General features: G+C 36.8%; 1 protein-coding gene across 2 annotated transcripts; it reads left to right on the top strand.

The window, feature by feature from the left end:
- Positions 1-3247: 3247 nt before the first annotated feature.
- On the top strand, positions 3248-19316 carry LOC109084476 (probable E3 ubiquitin-protein ligase RNF217). Of its 2 annotated transcripts, none has more exons than XM_042778112.1 (6): positions 3248-3315; positions 13105-13335; positions 13471-13635; positions 15437-15638; positions 16636-16707; positions 18066-19316. In XM_042778112.1, exons 1-6 carry the CDS (start codon positions 3265-3267, stop codon positions 18143-18145), a joined length of 801 nt encoding a protein of 266 aa, XP_042634046.1. In that variant the 5' UTR covers positions 3248-3264; the 3' UTR covers positions 18146-19316. The 2 variants fall into 2 exon arrangements, with proteins under 2 accessions (XP_042634046.1, XP_042634044.1); XM_042778110.1 differs by lacking the exon at positions 3248-3315 and adding an exon at positions 5540-6525.
- The last annotated feature ends 899 nt before the right edge of the window (positions 19317-20215 follow it).

Below are 20215 nucleotides of genomic sequence, written 5' to 3'. Positions count from 1 at the left end.
GTGTTAGAAGCAGGAAAAATGGGCAAGCGTAAAGGTTTGAGCGAGTTTGACAAGGGCCTAATTGTGATGGATCGATGACTGGGTCAGAGCATCACCAAAACTGCAGCTCTTTTGGGGTGTTCCCAGTCTGCAGTGGTCAGTATCTATCAAAAGTGGACCAAGGAAGGAACAGTGGTGAAATGACGACAGGTTCATGGGTAGCCAAGGCTCATTGTTTCACATGGGGAATAAAGGCTGGCCCGTGTGGTCCGAACCAACAGATGAGCTAATAAAGGCTGGCCTGTTTGGTAAGTTAATACTGGTTATGTTAGAAAGGTGTCAGAATACACAGTGCATCACAGTTTGTTGTGTATGGGGCTGCATATCCGCAGACCATCAGGGTACCCATTTTGGCCCCTGCCCACTGCCAAAAGTGCCAACAGTGGGCATGTGAGCATTAGAACTGGACCCTGGATAAATGGAAAAAGGTGGCCTGGTCTTATGAATTATGTTTTCTTTTTACACCGAACCAACAGATGAGTACATGTGTGTCACTTACCTGGGGAACACATGGTACCAGGATGCACTATGGGAAGAAGGCAAGCCGGCAGAGGCAGTGTGATTCTTTGGGCAATCTTCTGCTGGGAAACCTTGGATCCTCCCATCCATATGGATGTTACTTTGACACGTACCACCTACCTAAGCATTGTTGCAGACCATGTACACCCTTTCATGGAAACGGTATTCCCTGGTGGCTGTGGCCTCTTTCAGCTGGATAATGTGCCCTGCCACAAAGCAAAAATGCTTCAGAAATGGTTTGAAGAGCACAACAACAAGTTTGAGGTGTTGACTTGGCCTTCCCCAGTTCTCAATCCAATTGAGCAGCTGTGAGATGTGCTGACCTCCTATCCATGTAGGCCCCACCTCGCAACTAACAGGACTTAAATGATCTGCTGTTAACATCTTGGTGCTAGATACCACAGCATACCTTCAGGGGTCTCCATAATATTATGCCTGATCGGTGTTTATATTGTTTCTCTGTTTTGCCACGGTTTTTACGTGTAAGACATGTTCCTGGATCAACATCTTTTGATGATCCTGGATCAACATTATTGTCCAAAAATATAGACTTAACCCAATCCCTACCCCTAAACCTAACCCTACCCATAATTTATTCCTAAAATCAGTGGGAAATGATAGCTGATTAACAAGGGTGCAGAAGAACCTAGCCCTGATTGTAAGCCTAAAACAGATATTTCCTGAAAAGTTATATCTCAATTCTGATTGGTTGATTGGAATGTTGTTCCAGAACATGTTGTAGTTGGTGAAATCATGCTCGCCATATATAATTATATACTATATTTATTGTTATTGTTATTATTATTATTTTTAGGAATAATTTTATTGATTTTACTTTTTTATTATTTTTGGTTGGAGTTTGGGGTAAAATGCTTTTGCCTAAACTACTCAAAGTTCAGCAGATCCCAAATGAGCGAGACTTGCATCAGTCTACTGTACTTTCAAGACATTTGTAAATACATCCTGATTCAACATGATGCTTGATTAGACTTTAAAAAACATGTTCTGGTTCTCAGTATACTTGCAAGGCACAGTCTAAGCTTACATGAGATTTACCCAGCATTAATACATGTAAAACAAGACTTGACAGTGTTAAATGTCAAATTTGATAAAATCATAATTATGAGCTGAAAGAAGCCTGAATGAAAATGAATACCATTCAAATTCAGGAAATCTTGCATGGTGCTTCTACCCAGGAGTGTATGTGATGTCACCATGACAACGCTCTAACCAAAATAAAAAATATGGATTTAGAAATTAGTTTAAATTCTTGCAAAGTTTACAACATGGTCTCAACGAAATAACAAATATAGCTTTTATTTGATAATATATTGTAAGAGTAGCTAAACCAATCTTGTTAATTAAATGGTCAACTATGATATTCTAAAACAAATGACACTCAAGGTAGATGCTTTAAGCAGCTTTCCAGGTTGATTTTATTGGGTTCAGTGCTGAGTTTTGAATAGACATACCTTTTCTATTTCTGTTACTTTTAAAGAATGACTGTAAATAAAACCTGTGCCATTGACTCTTTATTTTGCTTCTCTTCTCTGTTACTTCACTTCTTTGCCATTCTTATGCCATTTCTAAGTATAGTAACATGTCATATATCGACTTTGCCTAGCAACAGACTGTAGCTTTGACATTGTCACTAATGACTGTCTTCCACTTAAAAAGGAACCGCTGTCAATCATACACAGCAAGCCTTGAATTTCCCTCACAGCAGTAGAGATGTGCTCCAGCATCACATGTTCTAGTTGCACACTGCCTTTTGTTCTTTCGTAAATGCTGAAAGCGTTTGTTTTACAGTCATGTGCTGTGCAACTGCCCTGTGAGAAGCAAATGATTAAAGATCACATGCACACACACACACACACACCTAATCAGTCATGCAGTTACCTGAGCATTCTTATTTTAGTAGTTTATTCTTGGAACAGAAAAGGGGGAAAATGGCCTCATAGAACACTTTGTTCCCACTTCAGGAGTTACCCAGTGGGGAAATCTAAAGGAGTACGAGTTGAGGAGAAATCAATTGAAACTACTGAGATACTGTATGTGCACTGTGCTTTGAGCTGCACGTGGAGGTCACGTCATAATCTGCAGTCCCAAAACGTTTAGAGCTATTGATGATGTGTGGAAAACCCACTGTGCAAAACGGAGATCAATTTCGCTTCAATATTTCAGAGGTATAAAACTAGCATCCTATTTCCACATTCCATTCTGTACAAAGACTGTATGGGTGTTTTAAGGAGCACAGTGGGGTTGTGCTGTGGAAAGAGGTGATATATAGGGATGAAAGACCAGATTTTGCTACAGAACGCTGCTGACACTGAAGCTGTTCTCTGCACTTTTTGATGGCATAAGCATTCCCTCGCATTACCTAATCGCTTCAGCCTTGTCCATCAAACACTGAGTCTGGGCTCTGTGCCACAGACCCCATAAGTATTTGAATCATTATGATGCATAATATTTTATCTACAGTATTAATGAGAACACTGTAGAAAATTTAATGACTTACCACAGAACTGAATCATCTAATTGCTGACTGCTCTTTCACTTAAGTTTCTTAAGAGTTCGGGAGCAGCGAACCCTTTGATTTGATTATTGAGGCTGCACAATGTAACGTTTGGCCCTCTAGCGGTTAAAAATAAAACGGCATGCGTCTAGCGTCTTTTATTTGTGCTTCGGCTCTGCTCCTCTGCGCGGATGAACGTGGTTCGATGTACACACGGATACCAGATCAAATCGGATGGACAGGTAAATAAGGTTTTTTTTTGTATTATTATTATTTTTTTTGTTTTTTGAACAACCGGTTATTCTCGGGAGATTTGCCGTTTTAAAGGTTTATCCATGTTTTTTTGTTGTTGTTTTTTTGTCCAGTTTTTCTCCAGCTTTAATACTTCACGCGTCACGTGAGTTGACGTATGCAATTTATATCAATTGCACGTATGCAATTTTCCGCGGTAAAGTTTTCGAGATGGACTTTTTTTTTAGTCTCTTATTAATAACATTTTTGCTTTTTATCAGCAGTTACTTTGAAAAAAAAAAATCTGAAATTCAAACACATTGAATTAAATGTGAAATTTTTAAATAGAAAAAAAAACATACATACAAACATACATATCCAGTTTATTTTTGTATTAATTATTGTAATAAATATTAATTGGGAGTAGCACTGTGATGATTTCATGATAGCTATGACTTTTAATCATTCCTAAAATTAGGCAGCTTATTAAGAAGAAGTGTGCTATTGTTTTTATTAATGATCTGATGCCACATTTTAGCCTGCCAGTTGATAAAATGAGCACACACAAAAAAAAACCACCAACAACAAAAACACACACACATTTTGAAGGAGCGACCTAAGCCACTAGCAACAACCAAGAACAGTCCAGCAACTACAAAGTATCATGCTTAAAAAAAAAAAAAAAAAAAGAAAGAAAGAAAAAAGTAAAAAAGAAACGTCGCAACTAGCAACACCCTGGCAACCACCCAGAAACTCTTGGCATTGAACTGATGAGTTTTTCAGAGTCAAAATCTTCTTTAATCTTTGTATCCAACCTATATCCGTTTAGGCACTAAAAATACCAGGAAATATGAATTTAGATGTCTCAAGGCAGCTCAGGGACTCTGCTTCTCCATCTCAAATGAGCCTCCATGTAGCACAGGATTTGGTTGCTTTGCACATGTGAGGCATGCTTGAATCCATTCTGTGACATTGTGACCCCTCTCTGATTCATCGCAGATAACAGATGGTCACTCCTTAGAATTTTTAAAATTAGCCCCCTAACAGATGGATGTTTAAGCATGACTAATATCCATGATTTTGATTTATTAATTAATGACGGGTTTGTGTCACGCTTTTATAAATTGCAACACAACAGTGACTATTTGTCAAACAAGCTGTTATTTCATGGAAAGAATAGCTATTTTGTGTTTAGACGTGCTTGCATAATATAAACATAATAAAAAAGATGCACTGTAATGCATATCAATAAATTACAAGTGAAATTATTAACATGGTACATAACTTATGCTACATGTTATTAACATCTTTAACAATGGCAACTATTTTTAATTTCCCTTTTGCTTATAGATAAAGTCTAAAGCTTTCATTTCTGACCTTGCAAGGCTTAAAGATGCTGTGAATGTGCAAATATCATCAGGGACCCAAGGGCCTCATTATCCTAAAGGAGATCAACAAGGTGGGGCAGAATGGTGATTCAGCATGTACATTGTACAACGTGTCCAAGTGACCTATTACTGGGTTAATTTACCTTATACTCTTCCAAGGAAACATCACACTCAGCATGCTTAGGTCATTCCTTTTTCTAACATTCTTAGCCTGTGAAGCTCCGAATCAGAACTCATCTGAAGCTCGCAAATTGAGGTTCGTTTATAACTTACGCTCTACCTCCCTCTAGTGTCTAGACACATTCAATTAATAAGAATACGACTGACAGGTTAGGAAAGGGTAGGATTATGAAAGATATACACATATTTGAAACTCAATAATTACAAAACTATACTGAGATATATAGCGATCATCATCATCATCGTAACAGAAGAGTTCTGATCTGACTGGATTCTAAGAATGTTTTTAAAAAAACTGTTAATGTGACTTTTCAGTCATGTTCAGTTACATTTATATTTGTTTAAATAAAAAAGACTAATAAAAAGAGAAAAATTATATATTTGCTGCAACATGCTTTACAAAATCTAATTGTTGTAACGCTACTACAATTTGTTTTATAATTAGATGCGCATTTAATAGGTTATAAACAGTACTAGTTTTCAACTATAGAACCTAAACGAAAGTAGCATAACACCCAGCTCTGAATTTATGAAGCCTACGGGATTGCCATTGGAAGGCAACAACAAAACGTCCAACCCGCCTGATTTATATTCATGAGATAGCCGTGTGCCATTGGAACGTTACTACGCAATGTCAACGTGGCTTAATTAATATTAATGAGCAGAGGCTTCGCCGTAGTAGGAATCGTGATTTCGGACCCGGAAGTGGTGTAATAGTTACTCGCTCTGTGTTTAGTTTATGAGTTTGAAAGCGGACTGTGTGTGTTTTCGCACAAATGGAAAGTTGACCGCTCGGGAATGGAAGATGAGTCTTCCGTGCGTGTGAATGTCACGGCTCAAAATATGCCTGGTTATATTGGACGCGACGGGGAATCTGTCCATGTATCCAGCGGGACACGGAGCACTGATTTCGGCCGGGATGTCCGCAGCAGCGACGCGAAGGTGCCGTCATCATTGTCGTTATCCTCGAAGGATGTTTTGGAATTTCATAAACACAAACATGAGCCAGGAGGCAATAATAAAGAAAATGACGAGAGGGAAACCATAAGAGCCGTGGACATTTTAAGAAGGAATTTTGGTTCCACTATCAGAGATCCAGAAGATCCCAAAGATCTAGAGAAAGTAGGATTTGACATCAAATTAAACGACTTGGATCATGAAAAGGATGATGAAAGGATGCAATGTAGCACAAAAAATCTCCAACAAAACAAGGAGAGTAACTCAGGATTGGGAGATCCTGATGGGAATCATCAAATTGATTATGTTGATTTGAAGAGTGATGAAGATCCCAGCCAATCAAAAGAGCATGTTTACTGCACTGTATACTGTATTGCCAATGATAATTATAGGATACCTGTTGAAAAAACAACATCTGATCATGAAACTACATCATTGTCATCATCATCATCAGATGTGCTGGTTTTACCTCCCACCGACTTGCCAAATTCAGAATTGGACTATGAGCACTATCCAGTGCCGTATACAGTCTCCGACCTGATGCTGTCTGGAATAAACAGCTCTTATAATGCTGACAGCAGTTTATCTGTTGTGTTAACATGTCGTATTTGTCTTGATGACAAAAGAACCATACCACTACACTGCTGCAAAAATGCAGTTTGTGAAGAATGTCTGAAAAGATACATCATCTCACAGGTATCCACATCCATACCATCTAAATTCAAGGTTTTCCTTTCTTTTCAGCACTGAATAAAATCTTGTTTGCAGGGATGTTCCTTTGTTTGTGTCTGCAACCACCTTTAAAGTGGACTGATGCAAATCTAATAAGCCTCTACATGCCAGCAATGAGAATCACATCCTGCTGAAGCTTTGAAACAGCTGTCATCTAATCTTCATGTGTTTTTCTGTCTTTACACCCTGGTATAGTTATGGTAATAATACTGTGATGCTGAATGATCACCATGTTTATGGTCTTTACAAGGTACTCCTAGGTGTTTCAACAAGCATGTTTTGTTGGAGGATCACCTGTCAGTGAGCCCGATATTTGTTTTTCTTAATTGATTTTCTTCTAATTATAGCATGTTTCTGTTTGTTAATGGAGTAGTTCTCCATTGTGTTTGTGAAAATGTTCTCAGCCAGCCCTCCCCTGCTTTGGAGAAGTGATGCATTTCCTGTGTTGCTTAGACTGGCCCGTGTCATCATAGACTTGGAAATGTTAGTTTTAGTCATTTTCGTACTTCCTTTGCTGCAGAGCATAGGCCTTTATTGTGTAACACAATACAGTCATGTCTGTGTGATATAAAAAGCATGACCATTCTGAGTTCCTCATAAAGATACATGACACACCAGCATGTGTTTAAATATGAGTCTTGTCAAGGCTTTGGTTAAACTTAAAAAATGTAACTTATTTGTATAGTTAATTTTAAACAAATTTGGATTAGGCATGGTCAATTTTGACATTTTTATTGGTGCTTTAATTTGCATGCAGTACTTTAGCTAATAGACATTTTGCATGGTAAAAACCTCTTAGAAAAGTTGCATCTTTAGGTTAATCCCGTTTAAAGCATCACTGCTATATAAATTCAGATTGGCTGTTGATATTTGTGGGGGGGTTTGAAAAGGCATATCAAGTTTAACATAATTCAAATTCTAAACTTCTCAAGACCCATTGGATTCCACTCCATCTAGCTGTTTTTGAACAGAAGAACATGTCTCATTTAAACAATCCCTTAAGCTGTATTATATGTTAATTGCGACAGTTGTTTCTGGAGATTGCAGACATTGAAATGGTAAGCCTAGGAAATAAATCTGACCACGTCACTTGAACCCCAAGTTGTAAGGGGATAGATGGTCCAAAAAATGAAAATTCTGCAAACATTTACTCAACCTAATTTCATTTTAAACCTGTATGACAAAAGAAACATTGGAACCCAATATACTTTGAAACAGTTTCACTCAGAAATTGCTAGTAAATTTCACAATTTCAAAGAAATGACAATTAACACATTGAATTAAATGTAGCATTTTGAAGTAGGAAGACTGAAATTGTATGTTCTTGTAAAACGTTCTGTAGTTATCTTTAAAACATTGTTGAGTTTCAGAGTTGACTTTCATTGTATGGGCATTAAAAAAAGAAAAAAAACTAAACACAACATGAGGATGACTAAATGATGACAATTTTTCATTTTTCTTCGAACTTCTTTAAGACCTTCATGTAACCCTAAACTAAAAATATATAGTTTTTCACATCCCTAGTTTGGATGAGAAACTAATATCAAGTTTTAGAAAGAGGAAGAGGTCTAGAAAAGTTTTTTTCTACCTTACCCAGTGGCAGTGAGTCATGTTGCTGGCAAGTGGAGGAAGAACTTGTGCTGTAATTGATTGCTTAATCACTGATCTCAGCCTCTCTGTGCCCTAATTACGTTACATGACTGCTGGCTGGAAGGTCTGTGCATGGTTTGCAGGCAACATAGAAACAATTTGCCCTGCTGGCGGGATCTTGGTTGTAATCAAGTAACGTTTGTTTGCCTGTTGCTGCTCGTCTCTCAAATCAGATTTATTGCCCCCATGAATGATCTTGGGGGTCAGGCAGAGGTTGATGTGATGATAATAGCTGTCTTTTGTAGCTGAAATATATTAGTCTGGTTTTGTCTTACTCATGCCCAAGCAGTAACCTGCATTTGGGGAGCTCGTTTGGCCTGTTTAGCTGCAAGCCTAGACCTTTTTTCTCGACTGTGTCCTGGAGTGCACAATTATGACGATGATGCTGCCTAAAAGAATTTTGTTTATATAGCTGCTTACAGATAGATCGCCACGGCTCCCATTGTTACAGCGTGTGTTTTGCTATTCATGGACATATACTGTAAAAAGCTGATTACCAGTAAAACCTGTCTGTTTGAATTGTATCCAGTGACACAGCTGTGTAGAGCGTCATAACAAGGTGGTGTAATGCATAAGCACTTAGTTTCTGGTTCTGGTTACTTGAAAACATGAAAATGTCCAGCTTTATGTGAGCATTAGGATAAAAAAGTACAATCTATGACAAGATTTATGTTTTTACTTTGGCAGTGATTTAATTCAAAGGGATAGTCCACCCAAAAAATGAAATTTCTATCATCATTTACTCACCCTCATTGTCTTGTTGTGAACCCCATTGGCTTCAATTTTATGGACATTTGCAACTTTTTTCAAAATATCATCTTTCATTTTCAGGTGAACTATTCCTTTAACGTCTGAGCTTATGAGTTAAGTTTTCCCTTTTGTTGTATGATTCGAATCATGCACTTTTCTACTTTTTAAAGGTGACATTCAACAATCCTGCTTTCATTGCATTCATTTTTAGGCCTGTGCAGTGCATGATTTCAAAAGCAATTTAGATAATAAGAATATATGAGATCAAATGAATGCTATGAATATGGTTTGTAAGCAGATGAAAGGAAAGGGCAATCGGTTAATGTGCACTTTTACTGAAGAGAAATGGCAAGAGGTTTGCACTACAAAAGACTCATTTAAATAGCTAATATTTAACTTCACCGAGCCACTGTTTCTCATTTCAGGCCTTTGTGTTGGGTTTGGCAAATGGGGCGGCTGGTCTAAATGTCAGGTGCCTATGGCAAGGGCGTTTGGTTCATTCTTTGGAGTGATATTTCAGAATGCTGGCTTGTACTGGGTTCATTAGTGGTTTACTTATTACGTTTAAAGAGACTTGGATAGTCGTAATATACAGCATGTCACTATGATGCCATCTCAGGATTACAAATATAAATATGGTGACCGCAGTCTCATAATCTGACTATTTTTTAATGCTTTTGAAATGAATGTTGTGTATTAAGTGTTGTGTGCCATTCAAAATTGAAATCAGAATGAAATCAAAACAGGATACAGAACTGTAATCTTTAATATATAATTTATTAATAAAAACACATTTGTGTTGTGGGTATGATAACATGCAAGTATAAATTGGCCTCTAAACAGGTAATCATAGCCTATAGGGTATTTCATCCAAGAAGTAATTTAGGGGTTTGAGATCTACAAATTTATTGTGATTTTTGTAGTTAATATTTTTAGTAGACAGCATTTGGCACAGCATTTAACCCTAACTATTTCAGAGAGTTTGTTTCTTTTTATATTCATCCCCTTGTAAGCAGCACTGCCACAGCCATCAAAACACTGCTTTTGTAACAATTACATATCCTTCAACAATAAATTACAATTACTGTCAGACCTCAAAACGACTGCTCTAAATAATGTTTCCATTATTATGCATAAACTGACTTCTTCTGTGCTATTTTATTATTGTTGCTCTAAGTAAAAAAAAAGCAAAGCTTGTTTTCAGCATCATGAACGTATCAAGTTAAAAATAGTTCTGTAATTTTTTTTAAACACGAGATCCAAGATCCTTGCATTCCATTCCATTTGGTTGTGCCCCGTCCAGCTGTTTTTGAACCCAAGCATGCAATCTGTGTGAATGCATGAAATCTGTGGTTGCAAAATATGTTTCTTTTGTTGGAGTAATGAAATATCTTTTGTTTGACTTTTGAAAGTATATGAAATCCAACTCATAAACTGAAAGTGGCACAATTCCTAAATTCTTAATGTTGCACAACCCTGATATAGTCAAAAACTTTAAATAACAGGAAATGGCTAAGCAGTGTCTATTTCATAAAAATGGGCCCAAGTTTTGGAGCATAGTGTTTTTTATTTTACCAAAGGATTTGGTAAAATACTTGTTTTACTCTGTTGACAGGAACATTTACAGGTATGTCTGCTTTGGCATTGTAAAAGAAGCATTTAAAAGTAACAGTACAAGAGTAATGCCTAAAAATGTTGGAATTATCTGCTTTTGAATTTTTGCTTTGATGTACAGTATATGCCTCAGTAGATTTGATATTAGGTAACAGATTTTTTGAAGGTTTGGCAAAGATTTGTTGGTTGGTTTCACTGACCTTTTTTAGGCTTACAGAATAACTGCTCCATTTAAATGTATGAATGTGTACAGTTTCTGCTAGACTGAATATTGCCTACAACCTACTGTAATTGAGATGTATGAGGCCTTAGATTTAAATATGCATGCAGTGCTCAGATGAGGTGATGCAGGAAATCTGCTGAGAAAATAAAAAATGTTTGATTACTTTTGGACATGCACTAGTGTTTGGACATGCACTTTTCCCACAGCAATTTGGTTGCTGTCTTACTGTTGACTGAGTGTTTACTGTAATAGATCTGCTTTATTCTTAACAGGCATGTGGGTGGCCTCAAAGAGCGAATTCTGCACTCGATTTCAAATCCATCAAAAATATATCTCCCTTAGTATATAGCCCACCTCAAGAGGCGGTGCTGGTCAATAAGAAAACATGTCAGAGTGAATACAGGATGCCAGCGTGTGACATGGCGGGCTGAAAATCAGGCTCTCCATCCATACTGAGAGGATTGTTCACGTCTGCAGTGGGTGCTGAGTTCTGTTATTGTGCTAGCTGTGCGGTCGGCCCATTAGCAGCAGGCTGACAGGTGTAAAAATGGCCGGTGGGTGGCCCTGGGGGAGTGCTAGCACTGCTGTCACCAGTTGGTGCCACATACTCAGGTAAGGGCTCTCATGGGAGTCCCAGATCTCATTAGGTGCCACACAATCAGCCATGAGAGCCCTTCTCTCAACATGAGCATTGTTAATACTGTTTACCAAGTCTTATCTTTTGCATTAGTCAGGTGCATTATTTAAAAATGACCCAAGCAACGTCCCCAAACTAGTACAAGCCTGATCCAGCTGAAGTTAGTAAACTTAAGCTGTGTCCCCCAAGTGATGTACTATACATTATGCACTTATACTATGCACTATGTACTCAACCTTCTAGTGCATGAGGTTTAAAAAATTATTTTGTCGTCCACCATCAGAGTGTAATAGCCCCTCTCCATAGACTATGTAAGGAAAGCTGCAACAATTGAGTGTACATTTATCGATTTAGCCCAACTGTATTAAGCAATATTTGTGTACCAGTTGATTATTTGGTCTTAAGTCACAATGTAATGGAAATAGCAACATCTTTTCTTCCATATTGTGACGTATTGTACATTATTATTGACGAACAAAAAAATAAATAAATGATTGGATACGTCCGACATACTGTACGTCACCAGAGAGAAGCTTATCATTTCACCAAAATATTGAATTAGGATTATTTAATTAAAAAATATTTTTTAAATGTTTGCCTGCTGCTGTATGACTAGTCGATTATTGTGACTCATCTCAAAAAAATTACTCTTGTTTTGTGACACTCTTACAAGATTAACCGTAACTCAAGAGCTTCCACAGAATGGGGTTATTGTTATCAAGCCATTGCCATATTTTAGGGAAGGACATTGTCATAGTGGAAGTAACTGTGGGGGTTCATTTTTATCATCCTTTCTTGGTGCTCACATCATCATGCATTGACAGACGGAATCCAGTCTGGTCTATTTTAGTCCAGAATGCATTGCTTCCAGATGTCATGGCAGATTTTATTCCACCTGATTCGTAACTACCCAAGACTTGCCTGATTTTACAGTTGTCTCTTGACCAAACTTTATTCTTATCACCTCAGATAATGTCCCTTAAATGCTGTTGTTTGCTATCCCAGCATAAAAATAGGAGGGCGGAGAGTATATTAGTTCTCGCAATGGAAATGCTCAGTAATCCTGTCGTCCCAGAGGGGAGACCAAGGAAGATGGGTGGGGAACCAGAAGCAGGATGTAATCCTCTCACAGGGGAGGTGCAGATAGTCATAGTCCCGCAGCTGTAGGACTACACCAAAGCCCTGTTATGTGAACAATGAGAATGAAATGGATCTCACTGATCCATGAGATCACTTAACTCCCTCTAGGAAACTAGGAAAGGTCATTCAACACAGATCCATTTATCAACAAATCATACCGCGTTCAGCCTGTGCAAACTAGCCCCTAGGGTTCGTTCCTACCTGCTGAGCCCTCTTCAATCACGTATTACCGTACTTCAGTGATTGTTTGAGAAGGTGACGTTGCTTGTTGACTTGGAAGTACCTCAGGTACAATCCTGCTTGTACAGTGGCTGTTTGAGTAGCTTGTGTACACAGATCGTTTGGACTTCCTGTAATCACTGATTAAAAGCCACTTTTTCTTAGAACACGAAATCATACTCACTGTACAGTTAACTGTTCTCAAATAGGGTGGTTTACATATTTAACTGCTCGTAGAGTTGTGAAGGTTTACCACTGCATTAATGCTGCAGTTTGCAATGTATTTGGCTGATTGCATGTTTCTTTTAAGGTTCACGTGGGTCGGGCCCACTTGGTGTGTCCCATCACAGAGTGCAGTGGTTTCTTGGAGGATAGTTTGGTGATTTCGCACCTGTCCAGTGAAGAGCTGGCAAAATACAAGTACTTCTTGGAGCTGAGCAGACTGGACTCCAGCACGAAACCGTGTCCCCAGTGCAGCTTGTTTACCTCCCTGAAGGGTCGAAGTCAGCAGACGTCCACCAAGAGTGAACATAAGTATAAGGTCTGGTTTTTTGCATGTTGTCCATTCTGTAGTTAACAACATTGCAGTGTGGAATTATTTGTCTAAACTTTCTTTGCCAAAAGCCTTTCTTGAGTAAGCAAACTGTCTGTCTGTCTCTTCAAATATTCCCCACAGATTCAGTGCACAAAGTGCCAGTTCATCTGGTGTTTCAAATGCCACGCACCTTGGCATGAAGGCCTGAAGTGTCGAGACTACAGGAAAGGAGACAAACTGTTGCGTCACTGGGCCAGCGTCATCGAACACGGCCAGAGGAACGCTCAGAAGTGTCCACGCTGCAAGGTAATGAACATGCTCTACTAAAATGCTCTGTACATATGTGACCCTGGACCACAATTTTTTTTTTAATTGAGATTTATACATTTGTACTGAATAAATAAGCTTTCCATTGATGTATGGTTTGTTAGGATAGGACGATATTTTTCCGAGATACAACTATTTGAAAATCTAAAATCTGTGGGTGCAAAAAAATCTAAATATTGAGAAAATCGCCTTTAAAGTTGTCCAAATTAAGTTCATTGCTATGCATATTACTAATCAAAAATGAAGTTTTAATATATTTACAGTAGGAAATTTACTAAATATATTCATGGAACATGATCTTTAATTAATATCCTAATAATTTTTGGCATGAAATAAAATGATATTTAATATAAATAATTTTAACCCGTACAATGTATTTTTGGCTATTGCTACAAATATACCCCAGCGACTTAAGACTGGTTTTGTGGTCCATGGTCACATATACTGAAAACTGGATATTTGTTCGTTTTTTTTTTGACGTGGAGGTACTACTGTACACCAATGTTCATAATACCACATTTGGTATGGTATTGACATCACGACCATGAGTATATTAATTTATGCCCTCCCACATTTACATATAAGCTCCTATTTATTATTCAGCAACTTTTGTGCAGCTTAACAATTTTGTGGAAATCATGATGATACAATTTTTTCTGGATTATTTGATGAATAAAAAGTTCAAAAGAACAGCATTTATTTGAAATCAAAATATTTTGTAACATTATAAATGTCCTTACTGTCATTTTTGATCAGTTGAATGCATCCTTGCTGAATTGAAGTATTAATTTCCTTAAAAATAAATAAATAAATAATTCTTACTAGTTCAGTTTAACACAAATTATACATTATATATTTAATCAATTCATGTTCATTTAATATGTTAACTAATGTTTATTTATACAACGTGAATATTTTTTGTTAGCTATTGCATTACTTAATGTCATTAGAAGCTTATTGTAAAGTCAGACTGAAGTCTTAAAGGTACAGTAGCAAAAATAAGCCTTTGTCATTTTCATTTAATTTTAATCAGAGAGTGGATTGAAAACTCATCGGTCACAGTTTTAAGTGCAAGACACTTTACAAGCCTTCAGCGGATAAATAAAATGCAATGTAAAATATGGCCCATTTAAAATTAATAGAAGTTATGTAGTTCAGATAAACAGAGTCAGTCATTGTAAAAACTGAATGTTCCCGTCTGAGATAGTGAGGAAGGACTGTGTTTATTGTCTGTTTTCTTTTCCTTTCCTCCTGTCTAACTTTAATTACGGTCTTGGGAAAAATGGCATTCCAGTCATAAGACGTCATAATACTGGGGTCTGGGCAAAGTGATCCTAAATGAAAGTTCACTCAAGATCATTTTCTCTTCACTGAAACGATTTCAAGAAATCAACAAGTTCTACAAGGCGTTGCTGTTTTCAATCCAGACATGTGCATTCATGATGCTTTGGAGGAATCGACGTAATACAAGTGTTTGGAATAGTGCACATACCTGAGCCAGATACCTGAAGGCTTAGCTAAGGTCTTCCCTTTCTGAACGAGTTTCTCAACCCATAATAGTGAGAAGTGCATTGTTTGTTGGAATAATCGCAGTGTAATCATTGTAAATTATCATTTTGTGAGCTCTACGCTTTCACGAATTGAACATTTCAGTCGCCGGTCCAGATTCAAGAAAATCTGCCCCACTAGCTCACAGATCTGACTAGAAATTTTAAAAACAAGTGAAAATCATTGTGAATTGATTACTCATTGCCAAATTATTTCTTCTCCATACCAACAGATCCACATTCAGAGAACGGAGGGCTGTGATCACATGACCTGCACACAGTGCAACACTAACTTTTGTTATCGTTGTGGGGAGAAGTACAGGCATCTGCGCTTCTTTGGGGACCACACCTCCAACCTGAGTGTGTTTGGATGCAAGTACCGCTACCTGCCTGAGAAACCCCATCTGCGCCGGCTGGTCCGAGGCTCTGTTTGTAGTGAGTGTGCATAAGCAGAGAACACAACTTGATTTATTTAAGTTCTTTTGGAATATTTGGGGTTACCTTGGAAACATAACATTGGCTTATCTTGAGTTTTCTTGTCAGTTTGATATCATATGCTTTTAGGTGCTTTCAAAACCTGCTTGTTTCCAATATACAAGTATTTTACTGTATATATCAGTGTTTCCTACTGGATTTTTTTTCCCCCCTTGAACCCAATCACATTTAAAAATTATATTTATTAAACTGTAAATTTTTAAAAACAATAGACAACAATGAAGACAGATTTAAGTCTCACAAACTTTACAAACTGTCATTTTTTTATTTGCTTTAAAAGAATGCATAGAAAATAAAATGTGGCCAAAGAAAGTTGTATTATTTATGTATCATCTCTTCATTATATTGACTTCATTTAGATTGCAAGCCCACCAATACACATTAGTATACGAACACACTGTTGTGTGTACATGTACAATTTTGTATATAACTGTAAAGTTAAATATGTATATTTTTATGTTCGTACATAGCTGTACAACCCTTGCACTTCTTTTTACGCTGACAAAATATGAGTTCATTTCTAGATTTTATCACAAAAACAAATTGTCCTGACACAAATAGAGCACCTAAAAGAACAGTTTACACTATTTCAGACCATGCTAGTTTACAACTCCCTGATAAGCGCCAGTTAGTAATAGCACAGAGATATGACCGACTCCATGATCTGCTTTTAGTTTGCATATCTGTGTACACTTTACATGATCTAGTGTTTGTGTGGTGTCCTCAGGCTAGTGCAACAAACTGTAGTATAATACCTAACCATCCATACATCACAGACACAAGTGTTTGGTCTACGGGTCACAGGGTTCACATTAACCGACTGACTTGTTGAGAAAGACAAATGCACTCCATCTTCTCTTTAGTCTAGCAGGAGATAAGAATTCTAAATGTGTTTGTTTTTGTGAGCCTGAACTCTTTTCTGCTGCTCATTTCACAGTGAGTAAAGTGCTGGTGGCTCCAGTGGTCATTGTCCTCGTGGTGGTTGTTGGAGCTCTGGCTTTGGTCATAGGTAAGGATTGTGTAACACTTCATGAATCTCACAAAGCCTGTCAGGAACATGTCTGGATTATATTTGATCCCAAATTCAAAAGAGTAAAAGAGTATATAATTATATTTGCTTTTTATAGCAATTTTCAAAATAATGTTAACATTATTTTCATGACAATTAAGCACCTTTCTCAGTTCTATAATGAAAACGTAAATGTGGTTGTGACATAAAATGCAATGGTGAAATGCAGCAATTTATTTCAACATTCAAATCTGTGGAAAGGAAATATGGCTAACTAGGATGTTGGATATAATTAATCTCTATCATTCAACTGTCTACTTCCAAGAAATTGATATTTTTATATTACAGAAATTTATTATTTATATGCATCTTGCCAATATTTGTTTTATCGCCATTAATTTATGTATTTATATATTAATTTAATGTTTTTTAACAGTAATGGGATTCACTTAATCTCTAATAAGAACATGAAATAGACTAATGAAAATTGCATGAAATTACTCTTTTTTTTTATGTTTGAAAAACAAACTGTAAAAGTTATTAAAAAATTTTTGGGATTTGGGATTTGGAGAGAACTGCACAATGCCAAAATAAAAAAAAAACCTTCATGGTCCTGAAAGTAAGAAATAAAATCTTTATAATAATGAAAATAAAACTGAAGATGGGACAACAAATCCCATAAAAAAATAAATAAATACATTAAAAGTAATTAATTAAAAATACAACTTTTTTATTATTAAACAGTGGTTTACTGAACAAACTATAGCTTTGTCTTTAATAAAATGCCAGTCGTTGCTGGTGCAACACTCTTCCTACTGCAGTTTATGGTTTTGTTGTAATTGGCAGAAAAGATTTGTTCTTCCACTTTTAGATGCAAAATATTTTTAGCAAAAACTTTTATCTGAATTTTGCGTCTGATTATCTAATAGCTCAACTTCCACAGAAGCTGCCCAAAAAAAACTGTATTCAATACACATGTATATACCTTACTAGAAAAGAGTTCTTCCACTTTTTTTCTAAATATCAATAGCTCAAATAAATCAAGGGTATACCTTCCACAGTTTCTAGAAGTTCTGAACACGCATTGGTTAAAAAAAAACTGTATTCATTCAGTACACATGTATACTGAACCAAAACATTTTTATTTATATATCTATGTTACTTTGGATTTGCTTCAGTTTTATATATATATATATATATATATATATATATATATATTCTTTGTTTATTTTTTCTGTAAAGCACATTAATGGTGCACATAACTTTATACTGTGATTGAATGGCTAGATTAGTTTCTTGTTTTCAACCTCGTTGCGGTGTGACCGAGCTGTCCTGTGTTGTGACTGATCTCTCCGCAGGCTTGTTTGCTCTGCCTATCTACTACATCTGTAAGAGGAGGAGGAAGCGCTCACAGGGGTCGGGCCGCTGGCTGTGCTGATTCAGCTTCAATCATCCTGCTCAGGACCTGGACACACAAACACACACCCTAAATAGCCCTGGGTGCCAAGTGACCAAACACTGGCCACTTAGATACAACAATCACTATATGCAGTTTTCCTGTTGGCTGCATCTCATGAATATCCTCAATTGCACAGTGACCCTTTCCTTCAAATGGCGTCTATGGCATCAGGATCAAAGACTAATTGAGGAGATTCTGTTTTTGGAATGTTTTATTTATAACCCCCAAACTGATTTGAATTCAGTTCATTTTTAAGAATGGAACTACAGACTGGTAATAATTTCCTGCAGGATGTGTTATGCAGTGGAGCAAAACAGCGTGAATGATTTTGTCCTTCATTCTACTTATGACGTGCATCAGATGTTATAATCTGTAAGCGTTTAGTGCTTGATGATGGTGAGTTGATGAATTAATGTCTGTCCCTCTTGATCCCCTCGCTATTCCTCCCTCCCATTCATGCTGTGCCAACATCCGCAGGAATTTGCATGATCAACAAAACACGTTTCTGTCTACTGCACTGTGGAAAACAAAAGGCCCTGAATTACAGGGGACCCACAGCTCCGCGCCAAGACATGTAGGTCATCTAGGTCATGCAAATCAGTACTGTGCCATGCAGAAGTGTTCAAGTTCTGTGTTTGCACAAATCTAAAGCTGTAAACCAAACACAAAATACACTGTGCGGTCCAAAACTCTGAGACCACTTTTGGAAATTGCATTTTGAATTTCTCTAATTTAATATTTAAATTTTAATTTGTTCACTGGAGTTGTTATGTTGATAACATAATTTGCAATGAAAATATTTAGGATTTCCTAACTTGTATACATACATAATTTTAAAAAATATTTAAAATTAAGTTGAAAAAAATCTAAAATGTTTTTATTATTATTTATTATTTTATTATCAGCATAACAATTAGAGTGAAAACAAATTAAATGAAATGAAAACTTGAATTGAATGAATTTAGCTGTATTTTATGTCTATTTTAGCAGACCCTGTTTTTTTTTTCAAGTCAACATGAAATCAAAATTCACCCTATTTACTTTCTTCATGCATATTCAGTATCTTACTGAGAGTGATTCATCTGTGCATGTCATTTACAAAGAAAAAATTGTTTGTGTGAATCCTGATCATGTTGTAAGGAATTATTTGTGATTCGGGAGGTAAATATCATGTTATGTAGGATTTTTTGTGATTGAAATGAGAATTTTGTGATCTGTAGGTGTTGAATTGGTGAGAATATTCATAATGTTATTTTGAATCCCAGATTTGCAGTGTGGTCTCCGACATGGAAGCGTAGTGCATGCCTTACACCTTGAACAAACTGCTGGATCCATAACATTTTCTACTTGAGTGTATATATGTTAATTCAAATTGAAAGTCCATAATATGGAAACTTTGACATTCATTTCTAGTATATTTTAGCTTTGCACACTGAGATGTAGCCACTGAGCGGCACACTGTTCAAGACTATCAGCCCAATAGGCGTCCCTGCTGTATTTTGCACAGTGTTATAGTTTCATATCCACTTTAATCCATTGCCGCATGTTGGGTTTATTTCAATCTCAAGCTGTTACAAAAACGGAATACTGTAGCATGTCAACAATTTTAAAACCTTGACCGTTAGATGTATATTAGGGTACATGCAAAGAAATTTAAACAAATGGCAACCCCTAAAGCTTCAAGTCCAACATCTGTCTCATGTATTGATTGGAGCTAGCTATTTAATACTCAAACTAAGGCTGGTCTGGAGAAAAGCCAGAAAGAAAGCACAGGGAAAAGCGTTGCAGGAAAATTTGTAACCATAGCAACGTGGTCTGGCTGGAGTATCAGGAATATGAGTATTAAAGCTTGGAAATACTTGGTCTAATACTCATTTGGGAAATGCCCTACACAGAATCATCAATGTAATACCACCTAATTCAACTCTGATTATAAGTGGTTGCCAGGTATCATTTCAAAGTGGTTATTGATTGGATTTTGGAAAACAATCAATTATGAAGATGCACTCAGTCCGGTAGTGAATGCCACTGTTATTCTCAGGGAGAATT

The sequence above is a fragment of the Cyprinus carpio genome, chromosome A20, assembly GCF_018340385.1.
Source record: "Cyprinus carpio isolate SPL01 chromosome A20, ASM1834038v1, whole genome shotgun sequence".
Classification (NCBI taxonomy): Eukaryota; Metazoa; Chordata; class Actinopteri; order Cypriniformes; family Cyprinidae; genus Cyprinus; species Cyprinus carpio.
The sequence above is the reverse complement of the archived record's forward strand: the minus strand, read 5'-3'. Positions and strand labels throughout refer to the sequence as shown.